This window comes from Talaromyces stipitatus, genomic scaffold (assembly GCF_000003125.1).
Source record: "Talaromyces stipitatus ATCC 10500 scf_1105507295541 genomic scaffold, whole genome shotgun sequence".
Classification (NCBI taxonomy): domain Eukaryota; kingdom Fungi; phylum Ascomycota; class Eurotiomycetes; order Eurotiales; family Trichocomaceae; genus Talaromyces; species Talaromyces stipitatus.
Genome location: NW_002990115.1, coordinates 2,912,216 through 2,931,432, shown reverse-complemented (window position 1 = coordinate 2,931,432; position 19,217 = coordinate 2,912,216). Strand labels below are relative to the sequence as shown.

The 19,217-nt window shown below is 47.1% G+C and overlaps 6 protein-coding genes across 6 annotated transcripts; 3 read left to right on the top strand and 3 right to left on the bottom strand.

The window, feature by feature from the left end:
- Positions 1 to 61: 61 nt before the first annotated feature.
- Positions 62 to 767, bottom strand: TSTA_034170 (uncharacterized protein; the record flags this gene model as incomplete). The annotated part of the gene is made up of 3 exons (XM_002480566.1): positions 62 to 300; positions 372 to 605; positions 644 to 767. The coding sequence occupies 3 exons, from the start codon at positions 765 to 767 to the stop codon at positions 62 to 64; spliced, it is 597 nt and encodes a 198-aa protein (XP_002480611.1).
- A 1,380-nt stretch (positions 768 to 2,147) lies between these two features.
- Positions 2,148 to 7,089, top strand: TSTA_034160 (TORC1 growth control complex subunit Kog1, putative; the record flags this gene model as incomplete). The annotated part of the gene is made up of 6 exons (XM_002480565.1): positions 2,148 to 2,609; positions 2,666 to 5,386; positions 5,441 to 5,691; positions 5,744 to 6,077; positions 6,130 to 6,467; positions 6,525 to 7,089. 6 exons carry the CDS (start codon positions 2,148 to 2,150, stop codon positions 6,712 to 6,714), a joined length of 4,296 nt encoding a protein of 1,431 aa, XP_002480610.1. The 3' UTR covers positions 6,715 to 7,089.
- A 1,120-nt stretch (positions 7,090 to 8,209) lies between these two features.
- Positions 8,210 to 9,850, top strand: TSTA_034150 (cytochrome P450, putative; the record flags this gene model as incomplete). Its single annotated transcript, XM_002480564.1, has 4 exons — positions 8,210 to 9,133; positions 9,184 to 9,305; positions 9,377 to 9,678; positions 9,741 to 9,850. 4 exons carry the CDS (start codon positions 8,210 to 8,212, stop codon positions 9,848 to 9,850), a joined length of 1,458 nt encoding a protein of 485 aa, XP_002480609.1.
- A 716-nt stretch (positions 9,851 to 10,566) lies between these two features.
- TSTA_034140 (uncharacterized protein) lies at positions 10,567 to 12,766 on the bottom strand (the record flags this gene model as incomplete). The annotated part of the gene is made up of 3 exons (XM_002480563.1): positions 10,567 to 11,687; positions 11,771 to 12,592; positions 12,658 to 12,766. 3 exons carry the CDS (start codon positions 12,764 to 12,766, stop codon positions 10,567 to 10,569), a joined length of 2,052 nt encoding a protein of 683 aa, XP_002480608.1.
- A 553-nt stretch (positions 12,767 to 13,319) lies between these two features.
- On the bottom strand, positions 13,320 to 15,138 carry TSTA_034130 (uncharacterized protein). The gene is made up of 6 exons (XM_002480562.1): positions 14,902 to 15,138; positions 14,688 to 14,849; positions 14,478 to 14,630; positions 14,045 to 14,428; positions 13,797 to 13,994; positions 13,320 to 13,743 (listed from the first exon to the last, which is right to left on the bottom strand). Exons 1-6 carry the CDS (start codon positions 15,035 to 15,037, stop codon positions 13,430 to 13,432), a joined length of 1,347 nt encoding a protein of 448 aa, XP_002480607.1. The 5' UTR covers positions 15,038 to 15,138; the 3' UTR covers positions 13,320 to 13,429.
- A 1,173-nt stretch (positions 15,139 to 16,311) lies between these two features.
- Positions 16,312 to 19,141, top strand: TSTA_034120 (PA and RING finger domain protein; the record flags this gene model as incomplete). The annotated part of the gene is made up of 2 exons (XM_002480561.1): positions 16,312 to 18,521; positions 18,576 to 19,141. 2 exons carry the CDS (start codon positions 16,312 to 16,314, stop codon positions 18,913 to 18,915), a joined length of 2,550 nt encoding a protein of 849 aa, XP_002480606.1. The 3' UTR covers positions 18,916 to 19,141.
- Positions 19,142 to 19,217: the final 76 nt, after the last annotated feature.

Below are 19,217 nucleotides of genomic sequence, written 5' to 3'. Positions count from 1 at the left end.
TCTGTTTTTAGAATAGAAATATTTCCTATTCCCTTTTGAGAGTTATAGTGTTATATAAATACTAATACATATCAGAATCAAACCAGGGAACGTCATTGGGTCCTTTCATTCTTCCACAGACATCATCCAGCCCGAAAGCGCGCCCAATACGAGTAAGGCTCCAGAGATCACTCAGATATAAGCGGAAATATCCTGGGTAGTATTGCGTGTTGTAACTGCTGCCTCCTCGGTAATTCGGGTCTACCACCGTGACCCAACTAGGGTGGCGGTTAATAGATTGTAAAGCGCCTTCATCAATAACTAGACACCACCGAAATCGAACTCCCTGATTTCCGTTGGTGTTACTTTTCGGAACGCCCTGAAATGCTTACGGATCTCGTCTAGAGTTGCACCGTCGAACTGAGCAGGATCATTGAAAACTAGAGGGCGGTATCCCTCTTTGAAGATTCGGGATGGCTCATCGTCATGGAGATCTGGGCCTAAGCCTGTGTAGGTATTCTTGGGTATCGCTTCGAGAAGGGCATCCCAGTGCTGGTCAGATTTTGGGGTATAAACGGTGCAGTAGATGGTATATCCCCATGGCCATTGAGAAGTGAGTTCTTTGTCTAGGAATTGCACAACTTCGTTTTTTGTGTTTTCCCACCACGGCTCTGACCTAGGTTGCGAAGTCTCTGATCAATTTCCTTTTCGCTTTCACCCGCCGGAAAATCATCCGATGACCAGGGCTCGTCCCAGGTCTCGTGGTGAAAGCGCCAGATGGCTTCCATTGGGAGAGTCTAAAGGAAAGAAATAGAGGAAGCCTGAAGGAAATCGTAGAGGGTGAAAATGAGTGGAAGAGATGGGAAAGATTTGGAGAAAGTGGGAGGTTGCGGGTTTACCTATAATAAATAGTGTTGGAACAAAATTACCACCGGTAAGCTTCAGCATGCTTCTATCTTGGCAAAAATCATAAGTCTAAGTCGATCAATTATAAGTAGTAACATGGTAATTACTTCAAGCATATTCGAGTCTACTAAGATGATATCCTCCTATCTGTGCCCTGCAAGGTACGGAGTACACGCCTCGGAACTATTAGGACTCGAGGATTCGAGGAGTCTTTGCGTTTATCCATGTCACTGGATCAGCGCGTATAGATCAGTCAGAACTGCGCAAAGATGATGGCCGAATCAGCGGTGTCTCACTCATCACACAAACGATCCTAAGAGTCACCGCTCTCGAGTCGTTCTAGTCAAGTCTCAACGCAAATCCCACATGGGGATTCCTTATCCTTATCGATGATTAAATACCCGTCCAGATCATAATATGTGCGGTGCCTGGATAAGAATATCATTCGTGTTAAGGATAAAGTCGGTCCTTTATTACCTGCATCTCTTCGCATGCATTTATGGAGTCGAGAAAAGTGCGAAGCTATCTTCTTTGAGTAGGCCAAGCTTCCTTCACCTCAACATCTGGGATTCGGTCCATCAATACGTTATTGCCCAGTTACTACACCTTCACTGCGCTAGCTAAAGTCGAATATGGCACGTGCCACTCGACAGTTCGTAATTATGTCTTATCCCGGGTGGAGATCTTCTCCATTGAGCACTGGTGAATTGATGAATTTATTTCAGATAGACTGTGAAGACAGTCTGAGGCAGATGAATAATCACTATGACTCTGCGATAGAGATAATCGACAATAAGGTAGGGTACCTGAGAGCGAAAGCCAAGTGTGCCCGGATTCATGCTTGGAGCGGAAAATCTATAATCCGGGAAACACCTCAGTCGCGCCAAGACTTTCCACCAAGCTTAAATCGTCACCTCTTTCCGTCAGCACCGAGTCTCAGACATTGGAAGCTGGCGAGCTTTCCATGTCGTTTTTCGAAGAGAGATCACACCCTTAAATCTCTCGTACAGTCCCGTTACAAACGGACTGGTTGGAATCAGGTTTCCCATCTCAACGTAAAAGCGTCAGCCTCGGCTGTGCCTCCGCGGACCTCGCCGACAAATGCGCTGAACAAGAATGCGCAAAACAGGTACTGGCCGTTCGCAAGACCGACTTTTTAAAGACTACTGATTATCTGCCATATCAACCATCGAGTGATTCAATAATAGCGAATAACTTGCGATAGTTCCTCGTTTTTGCAGAGAAAGAATGGTCTCTTCGTCATGAGAGACCCGGATCTTATCATGGAGCACAGCAACCATAACGGGGATACTCAGTCAGGACCGGCGCCCACTGTCAACGGGATTCGGAGAAACCAGAATCGGTCGGTTCGAGTAAGCTTTGAACCAGGTCCAGACTCCGTTATTCCATCACGCGACCGCTCGCCCACACCACTGAATAGCCACCATCGATCACTCACCGAAGTAGAGCCTCAGGAATCCTCATTAGCACAACCGCGAAAAGACGGGTCATCTAATGATAGTAATGGCTCCGCAGCAACAGAAAATCCAAGTCGACCTTCCTTGGGCGGTCGTCCAGGTACACTTCAACGCGCAAAAAGTGACTACGGACCTAGATCAGTGATGAGCAGTCAAGCTACGACCAACGAGGAGGATGACTTTGCCATGAGGCATGGATGGCAAGAAGAATATACCTCTACCGAGTATTTGAAACTACTCCATTCTGTAGGTTACTGTGTGAGTTGAATGGTTTTGATTAGTGAGCTAACTTATTTGATGAGAATTTCTATATGTACTTCACTGAGAAACGACATGAAACAAGCGGTCTTCCACGAGAGCCAGCTGGAAGCTGGGCAATTCAGGAGTGGCGGATGAGAGATCGTTTAAAGACAGTGTCCGCAGCACTGGCGATTTGTTTGAATATTGGCGTCGATCCTCCAGATGTTGTGAAGACAAATCCTTGCGCGAAGCTAGAATGTTGGGTAGACCCTACTTCCACAACAGGCGGGCAGAATAAGATGATGGAGCAGATTGGGAAGAAACTGCAGGAGCAGTACGAGAATCTCAGCTTGAGAACGAGGTACAAACAATATTTGGATCCATCCGTGGACGAGACCAAAAAGTTCTGCATTTCTCTTCGTCGAAATGCAAAAGACGAGAGGGTTCTCTTCCATTACAACGGTCATGGTGTTCCATTGCCCACCCAGTCAGGAGAAATCTGGGTCTTCAATAAGAATTACACCCAGTACATTCCAGTATCTCTATACGATCTTCAATCTTGGCTCGCAGGCCCCAGTCTGTTTGTCTTTGATGTATCTCATGCTGGAAATATTATACAAAATTTTCACAGCTTTGTCGAGAAACATGAACGGGAGAATCTTGAAGCCAAGAAGAGGGATTCCAATGCGCCTATTCAGAACTACGGCGACTGCATCTTGCTAGCGGCTTGCCAGAAGAACGAAACACTCCCGACAAACCCCGACCTTCCCGCTGATCTCTTCACCTGTTGCCTCACTACACCTATTGATATTGCACTGCGGTATTTCATCCTCCAGAATCCCCTCGATGTCAACCTAAAATTAGAAGATTTCAAGATTCCTGGGCGTTTGCAGGATCGAAGGAGTCCACTCGGCGAATTAAATTGGATCTTCACTGCCATTACCGACACCATTGCTTGGAATACTCTACCCCGGCCTCTATTCAAGAAGCTCTTCAGACAAGATCTGATGGTTGCAGCTCTTTTCAGAAACTTCTTACTGTCTGAGCGCATTATGCGAACTTACCAATGCCATCCCATGTCGTCTCCAAAGCTGCCCGAAACTCATAACCATCCGCTCTGGCAAAGCTGGGATCTTGCAATCGAAATGGTTCTCAATCAACTTCCAGCTTTGATTGAAAGCGAGGAAGGTCGAAGACAGTACGAATATCAACATTCCACTTTCTTTGCCGAGCAATTGACAGCATTCGAGGTCTACCTGTCTTCTGGGCCAACCGAGAAGAATCCTCCGGATCAGTTACCGATCGTTCTACAGGTATTACTAAGCCAAGCTCATCGCCTAAGGGCTTTGATTCTTCTGAGTAAGTTCCTTGACTTGGGCCCTTGGGCTGTCCACTTGGCACTTAGCATCGGGATTTTTCCCTATGTCGTCAAGCTGCTACAATCGGCCGCTCAGGAATTGAAACCTGTTATGGTTTTCATTTGGGCTCGAATTATGGCTGTGGATCATTCTGTGCAGAATGATCTTTTGAAAGACAATGGCATTCATTATTTCATCACTATCTTGAACCCTACTTCGCCCATTCCAGTCGGCAATGCAAGCGAACACCGAGCAATGTGCGCCTTTATAGTCTCAATATTCTGCAAAAACTATCCTCAAGGCCAGAATGTTTGCCTTTCTGCTGAACTTTTCGACTCTTGTTTAAACCATCTTATGGATGTGGAAAATCCGCTGCTCCGGCAATGGTCCTGCCTATGCCTGAGTATGCTATGGGTAGACTTCCCAGATGCAAAGTGGATGGGTATACGTTATGCTGCACCACAAAGGTTGTGTGAGCTGTCTCTCGATCCTGTCCCTGAAGTGCGCGCTGCGATGCTGCACGCACTCACCAATTTCCTCGGCATTCCGGACTTGACGGACCAAGTTGGCAAAATCGAGGAGTTTATTGCCATGGCAGTTCTTCCAATGGCAGCTGACGGCAGTGTTCTTGTAAGGAAGGAGCTTTTGGTTTTCTTCTCTACATTCGTTAAGCGATACGAAAACAAGTTCCTTGTTGCTGCATACGAGGAGCTTGTGGAGGAGAAGCACTCATTGCTTCGCCGGGCACAGAAAGAGCCACAACAGCTTGCACTGCTTGGTGAAAGTGCCGACGACTCTGATGAGAAGCCTCATTTTCTGTCGCGTAACACAACTTTTGGAACGATATGGAAGCAACTTTTGATTCTGTCTGTGGATCCCCATCCAGAAATTGCTCGAGACGGCAGTACTGTCGTAGACTATATTCATTACGCTCTGTTGCAATCTCCCATGGCCTCAATGGCTAACAAAGCTCGTGACGAAATTATGGACATTGCATCTCGTCTAAATTTGAACAAGCCACAACTCGCAGAACCGGTGGAATTCAAAATGACGCATCCCGCCCCTCCAGCTCAGCCTCAACCTAAAAATGAGGGATATTTCTCCTTGAGCATGAGACGTACCGCTAGCGTCGCGGCATCACTCAAGAATCTTGCCTTCGGCCCATCCACTTCAACTGACCAAGAACCTTCATCACCATCTTTGTCTCAACATAAAGCATCGCCTACCAAGAACAGGCCACCCATGACTCCTCGGGGCCGGGCCCCACCTGAATGGACTCGTCCCCCTGAGGTGAATGATCAAGTAGCTCCGGCGACAGCATATCATCAAGCGCCGGCTCCTCTTTCCAGAGGGTTTGAGTCAAGAGATCTCAATGTTCCTCCGTCTATACCACTCAAGAGCCGTTTCTTGGATTGGTCTACAGAGGTAAGTGTAATCCATCACTGAAAGAGTCAGCTCACTAATCTGGTTTTGGTGTAGTACTTCCGCGAACCGCAGATGAAGCCTAATGAGCCTGACGAGCCAGGCAGTGCCGACTACAATGAACGTCTCTGGCGCAGAAGTCGGAACGAGAAAATCATAGCCGAAACTCAGCCTCTCAAGGAGAAAGCTGGAAGCAGTCGGTGGCAAAGTTCGACGGCACTGTTAACAAATGACAGCCAGCCTATGAAGATGACGTTTCACCAGTTCGAGGATCATCTCGCTATTGGCGATGATCGTGATACTATTTCGTGAGTTGGACCGTTTCGTCTCCGCGGGGCTTGGGGACTAACACAAATATAGAATATGGGACTGGCAACAGAACCAGTGCCTTAATAGATTTTCGAACGGCAATCCTCCCGGGTCGAAGATCAACGAAATCCGTTATATCAATGAAGACGACCAGGCACTGTTGATGACGGGATCTTCGGATGGAGTTTTGAAGGTTTACAGGAATTACGAGAGACACAAGAAGATCGAGATTGTTACTGCATTCCGAGCTCTACCAGAACTTATACCAAGCAATAGAAATGCGGGCCTGGTCTTTGATTGGCAGCAAGGTCAGGGCAAGGCTCTTGTTGCAGGTGATGTTAAAGTCATTCGAGTGTGGAATGCTGCTACAGAAGTCTGCACGAATGTGAGTTACCTTCTGCATGTCTTGGAAATACTCAATGCTAATCCCCCGACAGGATATATCTGCACGATCCGGTTCTTGCATTACCTCTTTGACGTCTGATCAAGTTGCAGGAAATATCTTTATTGCAGGATTTGGAGACGGCGCAGTTCGCGTTTTCGACCAGCGACTCAAGTCTACGGCAGCTATGGTCAAGGTATGGCGAGAACACAAGCAATGGATCACAAACGTACATATGCAACGCGGGGGTGTGAGAGAACTAGTATCTGGAAGCCGAAACGGAGAGATTCGGTTATGGGATCTCCGCATGAACGATCCAATCAATACGATCCATGCCACCAAGGATACTCTGCGAACGTTGAGCGTTCATGAGCACGCCCCTGTTTTTACAGTGTAAGTTTATCACATCCTCTCCTACTCCTAGCACGAAATGTATTGACAGAGTCATAGTGGAACGAACCGACACGAAGTCAAAACGTTCAACGTCGACGGCACATTCCTATCCAACTTTGAGCCATACTCGAGTTTCCTTCATCACAACCGCTCGTCGCCCATATCCGCCACGGCGTTTCATCCACATCGTACACTTCTTGCTTGCGCCGCCCTGCAAGATAATCACATTAATCTAGTCTCCTGCTAAAGCATCTACACTGGTTCTGCGATTTGCTTTTCTTCTTGTCTTGTGGTCTTGCAGCCTGGCGCTTATGATGTTGTCTTGCTTATACTATGGGCTGCATATTATTAATTTCTATTTATATTTACTCATGACGGCGTTTCTTCTTCATTTGCTTCGCATGGTATTGGTAGATGGGCAAGGTATGGCTTGGCAATGAATCTTTTCGTGTCCTATTTTCCTGGCTATCGAATTTTTTTTTTTTTTTCACATTCTGTTTCACTCGTAACTCATTACACTATATCCATTTTCTTTTAACTACTTTACTTTCTTCGAACTCTTCTAGATTAAGCAGAAAATGTATACATAGAGCTCTCTCAAATTCTTACCACTATAGTTCCCCTCCGAAGTTCCACGGATAGATAAAATACCACTTGCATCGAGTCATTTTACATGAACCATCCCAAGGTTGGTTAATTTGGAGTGCAAGCACTTGCTCAACCGTGGAAGTGGTTGGCTTTGGCTGCCCTAACTTGCATATTGCCAATGTATATTTCCGAATCAGGAAACCACTTACCAAATCTGGCGAGTTTAGGGCTAACTTCTCGAAGTCAGTCCAGCGCTTAACTCTATCACAACACTGTTTCTTTCTCGTGTGAGGATACCTAGTGCAGTAGATTTGACTTTTTATTCTTAGTCAGATCACAGTCTAACATGTGTACTAAATCTTCGAAGACTTGGACATCACCTGCATCTCCCATCTCGTATACGTCGCGCTTAAGAGCTCGGTAGTTAGAGCCACCCAACCCTCGAAATGAATAAGCACCAATGAAATGCTCGTCTCTTCCCCAAAACCCTTCATCGCGTGCATGATCGCATGCATGCAACAAGCATATGTAAATTAATCTAACTCGTCACATCGGATATAATTTCTGATCTCACAATCGCCTAACCTTGAAAATCAAGATCTGATACAGATTGCTTCGATTTCTGACTGTTTATGGTAGTGTTGCTATCTACTGTACTTACCTAGGTACTAGTAGTATGGAGTATCTTTGTATTTCGTAATGATGTTTGTTGTTCCGATCTGGATTCCTCACACTGCAATTATTGCTACTCGGGACTCAGGTGACTACATACATGTACTTGAGATCGACTTATCGTTGCATGCTGATTGATTGGACTATCTTCCTTCGGAGATGGCATGTCATATACATACCGTGATAGTGACTTATTACTAGATCATCATCCAGCGAGTCAGGGAATCAACAGCGAGGGAGATACCTGATTCATCTGTGTCGATGGTCAGACATACTCCAATCATAAGGTGACGATGGACCAAACGATCATAGAGTTTGTTGCTTCTTTGTTCGAGGCAGAGTACCTACCGTTTCTTTGTATTCGTCTAGGTATCGGGGCATGTCTTTTATATCTCTACTTTATTTCCGCCTGAATATTTGCGTTCGTCAAACTCGAGAGTCGATAGAAGAAGGTTTTGGGCGGCCAATATAGGCAAAGCACAATGATATTCTTGCGAATACTCGCTGCAGCAATCTCAGGTGCTCTAGCATTCATCACCTACTTTCATCATGGCGAACACCATCTCCATGGTGCTAGATACTTCATGCAATTCCTCGTAATCTGCAGCATCTCGACAGCATATCTCACTTGGATTCAGGGACATAACCTCAGCGAATCCCTTCAGGCCACGTTCCGAATTGCAACATCCTTCCTGACCGGCCTGTGCACAACATGTATCCTCTACCGCCTCAGTCCCATCCACCCACTCCACAAATTCCCCGGTCCCCCCAATGCCCGAATTAGTACTCTCTGGCTCTTCTTCCAAGTCCTCAAACGGAAACAAGCGCATCTCACACTGCTCGCCGCACACAAAGAATACGGTCCAATCGTTCGCATAGGCTCAAACCATTTATCAATCGTGCACCCCAGGGCCGTGGAGAAGATTCATCTTACATGCCGCAAAGCGCCATTTTACGATCTCAATAAACCGATTACGTCTATCCAGACTGCGCGGGATAAGGCTCTACATGATCAGCGTCGGAGACTTTGGAGTATGGCGTTCACTGAAACCAGATTGCGCGATTATGAAACCAGCATCAAGAAGATTCACAAACATCTTTTAGCGCGGATTGATCGGGATTCGAAGGATAAAGACGGCAGACCAAACAGACCGATAAATGCAACCCGTCTAATCAACCATTATGCCTTTGATGTCATGGGTGAAGTCGCCTACGGGACGCATTTCGATATGTTGGCCACGGGCAACAATCATCAAGCCATTGACCTGTTAAATGAAGCAATGGCTATGATAGGGTTTATGTTGCCGATTTGGTTGATTCGGGTTGCCGTTGCAATACCAGGTCTAACGAGGAAGTGGTGGCAGTTTGTTGCGTATTGTTTTGAGCAGATGGAGATATGTAGATCGGTAAGTCTTTTGAATGCAATGCACAAGGCTCGACTAATACGAAGGATCAGTCAAAGACGAACTTGCCATTTATTGCATCGTCTCTGCTTGGTCCGTGTAAGGATCGAGACCCAACCCCAGATGAGAAGCTAGTACTACAAGGAGAGGCGCAGTTGCTTGTAGTAGCCGGAAGGTAAGCTACTCCTCACTTAACTACATACCACTTGACTGCTCGAGTATGACCTGACTTGTGTGGTGAAACAGCGATACCACCTCCGCAGCCCTAACATGTGCCCTCTACGAACTCGTACTCCATCCTCAAATCACAACTCAACTCCGCGAAGCCATATCTGCATCCCTACAACCCGGCGACACAGAAGTTAGTGCATGCAATGTCCAAAATCTGGATATCCTAAACGGCATAATCAATGAAACACTCCGTCTCTATCCGCCTATACCTACTACATTATGGCGATTGACCCCTGCGGATGGCATATGGATAGATGAAGAGACATATATTCCGGGGAATGTCGTGGTATCAACGCCTCACTATGTCTTAGGACGAAGTTGGTTTTCTATCACTCCTCTGACTTGCACGAATGATCTGACTAAAATCCTTGTGTCTTAGGTAACAATATATACGAACGACCCTACGACTTCATCCCAGAACGATGGTACTCCAAACCCAAAATGGTCAAATATGCAAAAGCATTTGCGCCATTCACCATCGGTAAATAGATCCTGTCCGTAAACCTGAAAATCAGGGACTGAATACTAATCGGAACTTCGTTACTTCGGATATAGGATCATGTAGCTGTGTCGGTAGACCCCTAGCTATGCTTAATCTGCGTATGACTCTGGCTCAACTCGTTCATACATATGATATTACACTTCCGACTTCAATGACAAAGGACCAAGCTCGTGACGCGATGGAGGGGAGTATGAAGGATAATTTTACGCTTTTGCCGGGACAGTTGAATTTAGTGTTTAGGAGGAGGTGATTCTCCGGATCGGCCCGTATTTTTGGTTTAGGGGTACAAGGCGACTAACCATGGAACGGGCGGACGTAGCAAGGTAGTAATGGAATTGATAAAGCAAATCGTAACTAAAGCTTATGACTCGTACACGCAGATTGAGAAAATAAGGGTCATCTCCCCTAGTCTTCATCTTTTTCTCCCCTTCATAAACCCCTTTTCAGTCAAACAACGATAACAATAACCAGCTGATTCAAAACCAAAGCAATGTTCAATCCAGGCTTTTCCAGTGGATCCAAAGGGCACAAGAGAAAAAGGAACATACCATCCTATCCGTAAAGCCAGCCGTGAGATAAGTAAGCCATCAAACACCAATCTCCATCGTCACGTTTCATGGAAGGCTATTGTGGATCTTCCTTGATCTTTCCAGAACACATAATAGGCCAAGGAAGCAACAACAACGATACCAAGATCCAAAATTCAAATGCCATCACCTTCGAAAAACACACTGCCGAAGACATCTTTATTAATGATTTCACTGCCCGGAGCGAGTCCTTCTTCCTTCTCGTACTCACCACCACAAACCCGTCTACGACGAGAAGCTCCTTTGCCACGCTTCTTTTTCAGGTCAGTCTCACGTTCAACATCTCTGAATTGGAAACCCCTCTTCTCGTTTTCCTCAGGATCGAGGTATGCAGTCACGTTGTCCAAGATGCGTTTGACGAGCTCAGATTCATTGGCGTTTTTTGATAGTTGTGTTTCCACTGGCTTTTCTGGGTGGTTGACCAACGTGGAATGCACCTGGCTGAGTTGCTTCTGGAATTTATTGGTGGGTTCCTCTTTCTTCTTGGGAAGGCTTTGATGGAACCAATCGTCGGCCTCTAGAATTCGGTCGTAGTACACAGCAGCACGATTGCCAGAGTCAGAACCCGGATTCCAAGGATCAGGACGAGATACAAGTGTAGGACCTGAGACTGCGAATCCTGGAGGAGGCACGAGGAAGCCAGTGGCCCTCTCCCGCTGAGCATTCTCGTTAATGACAGGGAGCCGCGGAAATCCTCTGAAGGGGCCTGGAAAATTCTTCACTCTAGGCCTATCACAGTATTCCAGCCACACTTGGCCGGATTCGATTTTCCTGAGTTCTTCCGCTCGTGATTCTTCAGACGCAAAGACGTTCCGTTCGTATCTGTTGACAATAGGTTCGTAGTACTCCACCGGCGAACGAGGACGGGACTGGAATGGCGACTGTAGTCTTCTCGGTGCTGCCCTTGGCCTCTCTTCACCGTTAGTCTCATCAGCCATCTGAGCCCCATGTAATAGTCCATCATTCTGTTGGTGAATGCTTCCGGGGGGATTTGTACTACGTCCTTTGTTCATGTGCCCAATCTGCAGTTGCTGTTTGGCTGCAGTGGCATCATTCAAGCCGGGTGGAGGCATAAGACCTGGTGGGAAGGACGGAGCAGATTGCATCAGTAACCTTCTGTGTGCCTTTTGCGCCAAAGGCGAGTCTTCCAAAGTAGGTCGACGGCTTCTTGCTTCGGGATGGGCCTCTATGGTTGATTGATCATTTAGGTTCAACCCTCGTATGCCATCCACTAGTCCTGCTTCTTTTTGTGAGTGATGCTCAAGCTCATTGCGGTATCTTGATCAGGAAGCTGTAATATACTCTAAATAGTGGACTCACCTGAATGCTTTATATGAGGAGTCAACTGTCCATTTTTGTCAACCTTTCCAGGGCGTTTGTCTTTGTTATGGCCATTGCCACTCCCATCTCCGTTAACCGATTTGGTCTGTGATTTTTCAAAGGTATTTTCTTGCTCAGCATTGGCTGTAGGTTGCTGATCGTCACTTGGAGGCACAAGCTTTGCTTCTTCGGCTTTGATCTTTGCAATTTCAGCTTTGAAGCACATGATATCCTCTTCCATTTTGGAAGGACTCAAATCATCTGGCGCGAAGAATCTCGGAGCCTCTTTCTGAAGGACCTTCCTCAGCAGCTTACTTGGGCTTGGCTTTTCACTGAGTTGTTTCCTTGGACTTGGGCTTTGAGGCTTTACAGGTGGTGGAGTGGCAGGCTGTACGCTCTCAGAAGGGTTGGGTTTCGTTGGTGTTGCAACAGGACGCGACACAGGACGGGAAACAGGACGCGAAGGAGTTTGACGTGTGGTAGGGAAACGACCTCGAGGCGGAACAGGAGACTGATAGTCGTTCACGTAACTCGGATACATTTGCTGATAGCTTTGCATTGGCTGGTACATTGGTTGATAGTACTCTGCTGCACCAGGATAAGGTGCAGAAGCGTACATAGGATGTACGACGCCAGGGTCAACGTACTGTGGTTGCTGGTAAGCATACAGAGGAACAGTATGAGGAGTAACAGCAGGTGGATAATAACGATCAACAGGACGATTTGGTCGCCTGAAGCCTTCGACAGTGGCAGGCTCGATATTGACTGTTTGAGATGAAGACCAGTCGCCGTAGGAGTATTGTGCCTGGGAGTTCCTAGGTCCTTTTTGCTTGTAAGTATTTGTCTGAAATCTGCCATGAGAATTGCATTGACTGCAGGCAGCTTACTTGGGTCTGAGAAACTGCTATTCATCATGCGAGCTCTGGCTGCAGCTGCAGCATTCAGTTCAGCAGCTCTGGCTTGAGAGGTCAAAGAAGGACCTCCCCTTGGAGCCATCGTGAACAGAGATAAAAGAATTTTCTGACCCCTCTTTTTCACGTCACGCAAGGCCCAGAGCACAAAACTTCCTTAATTCCAATTTCATATGATTCTGGATAGGAGTGAATTTCCAAAGGTTCAACATCAAAATTGAATAGATGAAACAAACAACAAGATAAGAATAATAATAATGCATAGGACGAAAAAGGAGAAATAAGATGATAAAAGACACTAAGAGTTGAAAAGAACGGTGTTCGTCCCAAAGAGGTCAAGGACGGTGAAGGATAAGTTGAAAGCTTCACTAAATGTTCTGTTATTATTACATGTTCCCAAAAGGGTAGGCACGGGGCGCAGGGCGCAAAAACATAACAGAATTTTCAGGCATCATTTGGAGGGAAGCTTACCGCCTACATGGTAATACTTCTTTTGTCCAGTACATTGCTGTATCCCAAGCTTAATGTTATGGTGGACGATATTTACTACCTGTATCAGCTGTCCTAATTGCTAGATCTCGACGATTCCGTAACGAATACCCAACGTCTACTCTGTTAAAATACAAATACCAGATAGTAATGTTGGAATGAGTTCATATTAGGAATGCTGGAACTATAGTACAGGTTATAAAATAGACTCGTAATTCATAAAGCAAACTGAAATCAATTCATGGGGAATCATGCACATCTAGTATTGACGCTGGGTGTTTCCAACGGTACGACTACCATCCAAGTCAGAGTCGATACGAGGATCAAGCTTGTTCATGAGGTTGGAGTTGTGAGGACCAGCACTGCCGTAAGTCTGACCAGTTCCAGTGGAAGCATAGCTGCTACCTGCGGGGGCAGCACCAGTAGTAGTTCCCATGTGGTGGTGGCGAGCACGGTTATCCATGTCAGAGTCGACGCGAGGATCCATCTTGTTAGCCATGTTGGTGTCGTGGGGTCCGGCGTTGGTGCTGCGAGTGTTGTAGCCATGGCCAGTGGTTGTGGTTCCATAATTTGCTATTCCTCATTAGCTCGAATGTGAAGAGTATGATTATGAGGGAGGTACGTACAACGATCGCTATCAACACGAGGATCCATCTTGTTGGCCAGGTTGGAATCATGAGGGCCAGCAGTAGTAGTGCCGTAACCGTGGTGGCCGTAAGTCGTGGTGCCCCCAGCACCAGCTCCCATACCGCCAGCGCCAGCACCCATAGTAGTACCAGTGGTACCAGAGTGGCCGGTCATGCCGCTGTGAGCAGCATGATGGTCTATAACTGATTAGACATGTCCAGGCATTAAAATAGTTGGATGTACTTACCGCGGTCACTGTCAACACGAGGGTCCAACTTGTTCATGAGGTTAGAATTGTGAGGTCCGTGGTTGGATGAGTGTGCGCCATGGGCAGTAGTGGAAGTAGCAGTAGACTCGTTTTGGGACTGCTCAAAGGACTTGGTAGTGGTGTCGGCGGAACCAGCAGAACCGAAGGCATTTCGTCCATCTGAAAAGCTGTTAGCGGCAGTCACGACTACTAATTTTTGTAAATGCTTACCACGGTCACTGTCGACACGAGGGTCGAGCTTGTTCATCATGTTGGAGTTGTGAGGACCAGCGTTGGTGGATCCAGTGCCATATCCTCCAGCGACAGCTCCAGTGGTGGTACCAGCGGTGTTGTAGCCAGTGTTGTGGTGGGTAGCACGTCCATCTGTCTCGGGGTTAGCTAAGTTGATAGCAATATTCCTGGCTTTACATACCTAGATCACTGTCGACACGGGGATCCACCTTGTTTAGAACGTTGGAGTTGTGAGGGCCAGCATTGGTAGAGCCAGTAGTACCGTATGTGTTGCCCACACCAGCGCCAGTGTGCGTGCCGGAGTATCCAGTGTTTCCATGGACAGCACGGCCATCTTGTTGAGGTCAGCATACTAGGCATGTGTGTTCAACCTCGGGAGGTTAAATCTTACCAAGATCACTATCGACACGAGGATCCACCTTGTTGGCAACGTTGGAGTTGTGAGGCCCAGCGTTAGTAGAGCCGGTTGTACCGTGTGTGTAGGTGTTTCCAATGTTCATTCCAGTGCCGGTAGTGCCGGTAGTACCAGTGGTGCCATAGGCAGCACGTCCATCTGCGTCCGTTGTCAGTAATAATCATACATGTTTGACATGCAGACCACATACCGCGGTCACTGTCAACACGAGGGTCGACTTTGTTGGCCATGTTGGAGTCGTGAGGGCCAGCATTGGTGGAGTAAGACGGCTTCTCATGCTTGTCATGAGTGACAGCGTCCTTGACTTTGTTGATGATGCTGGACATGTTGGCTGATTGATAAGTCTAGTCTGTGAGGAAGATATGATATAAAGTCTTTGAAGTTTTGAGGAGGTGTGTTTTATTCAATGTTCAAGATGTTGTTGAGTAAATTGAGGTCGAAGTCGAGTCGATGTACAGGCTCTTTATAGATGTTTGTTTTTGTCCTGTGACGACATCGAAAAGCCCATTACGTCCTGTAGTTCCACTGAGGTTGTACAAAGCTCATTTAGCTTGCTTTATGTGATTTGACTGATTGGATTTCCGTATTCCACGGTACGATCTGGCAGGGGAGCTCCCAGCTGTCAAATCAGGGTCCACTAGATCAGCGTACTAGCCACGATGGGGAATCGACGAGCCACAAATGTCAGTAGCTCCCCGGAGTTGCAACGTCATTGTCTCTAGATCGTCCCGCGATCTGCCCAGATTTGCTGCACGTTTTCATCAAGCCACACTCAGCAATGGACGTAGCAATGACGTTCTGTCTCAAGTTCCCAATTAACCCAAACACAACGGTCTGCTTGGCATTCTTAGCTTACATAATCGTCATAATGAGATTTGACTCTGCCAGCTTCGACTTCGCACAGCAATTTTTTATGGGCTGAAAGAACGTGTCTTGTCCAAAATAGCTTCAAGTAGATCGATATCACGTGATATGACGCAGTGCTGACTCACTGAGTGCTGAGATTCGGATCATGTGATTTTGCGTCAGCTTAGTAAGCGGGCCAGTTTCGGTAAGGTCGTACTTTGTTCCGACAGCAAGTCATTTTATGCATGCGATACAGACACCCACAAAATATAACCACTCCATAGGTATACGATGACTCGAAGACTTTCGAGTCATACTCGCACTTTGACTGGTATGTTGCTTGCAGTCACCCGTTCTGAAAGTGAAGAGAGAATCCGAGTAATGATCACGTGCCACCAGTGGGTGCTTGGCTGTGGCTGGCTTGGCGAGGAGTGAGCAACGCGGCCGCCTCTTGCGCCCCTCATACGACTGCGAGTTGATACTCCTCCAGTCTCTCCCCGAATCGACGACACATCACAAGTGCACTCTTTGTTTCTATCCCCCTTTTTTTGCTTTCTATACTTGGCTTTTCTTGTTCTCTATATTATTTGTATAATCTCCGTGCGTGTTTCTCGATGATCGACTATCCCTTCCGTTCCGTGAGGCCTCTACTCTTGGTCTGGGAGTTGTAATCAATCCATCTACATACTTATACCCGCTGATTCCTCCGTACTCCCCGAACGCAATCTATAGGGCCAGCTGTAGTCTGCTCATTATGCGTCCGCCACGGCTTTTGCTTTTGATTTTTTGTTTCATCTTTCTGCCTATTCTGCTGACCTTATTATCTCTCGTCACTGCCGAGCCTCGTCGTGGCGTTGTCGAGGGGGAGGCACCCATCGCTGGTCGATCGAGCCGATTACGCGCTTTATTTTCATTCAATACGCCAACATCTTTATTCCCACCTTCCGCCATTATTAGTTTGACTGATGATAACTCGACATTTTTCCTCGCGCGGCCGGCAGCATTCGGGCCCCTTCTCCCGTCGAAAGGCCTCAGCGGCCAACTGTGGATAGGCAGCGGCTTCAACGAGGACACCCTCAGGAAGGGTGTAGGTACTGCAGGCTTCCAGGGAGAGCTTGGCTGTTCCGATATACCTGGATGGGATAAGGATGAACAGTCAAAAAAAGATCAAGTGTCAAAAGCAGCGCATACCAATTTGCCGGCTAGCCTTTCCACGGACAAGGAGATGGTAGACAAGCGCAAAAGTGCTGATACCAGCGCGGCGGACAAAATCTCTGGACCAGCGCCAAATGACGGAACCGATGATCATCTACATCAACCGATTTCCGCGAGTAAAGATGAGAAAGCAAGTGAGAAACAACCTCCCACGCACGCGGATATCCAGTCGTTGCAAGAGAGCGCCGAGATCGCCGGGAAAGTTGTCCTTCTCAGTCGGGGTGGCTGTGGTTTCTTGGAGAAGGTGAAATGGGTGCAACAACGAGGTGGCATCGCACTGATTGTTGGAGATGACACCAGAGGCGGTAGCTTGATTACGATGTATGCTCGTGGCGATACTTCAAACATCACTATTCCAGCGGTATTCACCTCTTATACGACCGCTCATTTATTGTCTTCTCTGATCCCGGAAAGAGCTAGCCTGGAGGGGAAAACGGACTCGAAGAAAGTTTCTCCGAAACAAAAACGTCCCGCTCAGCCTACGACTACCACGACGAGAATTGCTAGTCAGCCCACAACTACTAAAGTTCCAAAAAAGGATACTTCAGAGAAGAAAGAGGTGCGGAAAACAAAAGACAATTACTTGTTCTCCGCGCTATGGTCATTGTTTGGCTGGGGACGAGACAACTCGATAACAGATGATAGCCATCGGCCACCAAGCAGTGGCAATATCGACTGGGTACTGATTGATGAATATGACGAAGAAGACGTCAGCAAATCGAAGTCAATGCAGTCTAGCAAAGACAAGGGAGCGAAAACGGATAAATCACCGAAAAACAGCGATAACAAATTGGCGAATGACGATGGCTTTGAAATTGGAGTACATGACTGGCGGGATCCAGATCTTGTACCAACTAAGTCTCCAAAAGGAAAATCCTCATCCGCTGGAAAGACCGAATTTAAGGAAAAGGTTGAGAAGGCTGATAGCAAGATGGACGCTAACTTCAAAGGCGGCAGTATCACGCCTGGCAGCGGGGAGTATTCACACATGGTCAAGGTCCCAGCTGGAACTGACAAGGACAAAAGTGTGATTGGCAACGGTGGAAAGCTATCAAGCGACAAATCCAAATCTGACGAAAAAAGCTGGTTTGCAAGACACTTTGGCTGGAACCAAGGTCTTGATGATGAACTAGATCAGATACTGAAGAACCGAGTACAACCGGCCAGTGATGAGGTGACATATGTTCGCGAAGGAAAACAAGTCTTGGATGATCACCCCGGTCTTTGGGTTACTCTCACTCCGACGAGCATGTCGACTAGCCCATTTTTTGATACCCTTCTAGTGCTCGTTGTAAGTCCATTGATCACCTTGACCGTCGTTTATGCACTACTACTTTTGCGGTCTCGAATCCGCCGCCGACGCTGGCGTGCACCCAAATCAGTAGTCGAAAGACTTCCAATCAGGACATATCATACAATTACCACTCACTCGACGTCAACATCAAATAGCCCGCGGTCACCGAGCCCTGGATCTGTTACTTCGGTTACTTCAACGTCCCCTCTGCTCGGGTCGAGACCTCGAGAAGCGCAGGGCCGCTCTCGACAACGCTCCCAGACTGTGTCTGGAACGAATATTCGGACGCATGACGCGACGCCGGTCAAAGAAGGAGTATTCTCTGGATCTGATCTCTGGAGACGAAAGTACATTGGACGTCAGGTCGAATGTGTGGTTTGTTTGGAAGAATATGTCGATGGTCAGAGTCAAGTGATGAGCCTCCCGTGCGGACACGAATTCCACGCGGAGTGCATGTAAGGCTACCTTTTACCATGATTTAGTTGTGCTCTATTAACATGTCGCTACAGTACACCATGGCTCACCACACGTCGACGCACTTGCCCTATCTGCAAAGGCGACGTTGTCCGATCAATGGCCCTCGCTGAACCTACAACGCCCACCCAAGAGCATACATCCTCTACCCGCACAGCATCTGTACATATCCTACCCGACGTCAGCGACGACTCAAATCTAGAAGAAGGCCGAAGAGCAGACGAACCTTTACCGTCAGAAAGCCACAACGTAAACGATAATGCAGCTTCGTCTTCGACGCCTCATCACTCTAATTGGCGCAATATTCCATCCATGACCTTCTCCGTTCTGAGCGGAGACGGCATGTGGCATTCACGGAATGATCGCAGTAGATAGAATATGTTTGGGTTGGGTTGGCGTACTTTGCGTGTACAACTGCCTTTTGTTACTTCATTTGATGCTTAGCGATTTCTTATTGTTTACTCCTTATTACATACGGTTGGTATGGCGTACAAGGGAGCCTTCAATTCATACACGTCGTTTTGTTTACGTATTCATCTTAACTCCTCGGCTTGATAAGAGTTTCTTATCGGAAAGTATATGATCTCGTCTTCTGATTGGCTGAAAAGACCTGTCTGCAATTATATCCGTAACGACGTCATAACGATTCCTCATTCTAACATCCCTCAACTTCTTGA

Excerpts from the sequence above, each read along its gene's own strand:
- TSTA_034130 (XM_002480562.1), bottom strand. The coding sequence starts at position 15,037 with ATGTCCAGCATCATCAACAAAGTCAAGGACGCTGTCACTCATGACAAG. Across the intron at positions 14,631-14,687 it reads TCGTGTCGATAGTGATCTTG|ATGGCCGTGCTGTCCATGGA; the intron begins GTAAGATTTAAC and ends GACCTCAACAAG. Across the intron at positions 13,995-14,044 it reads TCGTGTTGACAGTGACCGCG|ACCATCATGCTGCTCACAGC; the intron begins GTAAGTACATCC and ends AATCAGTTATAG.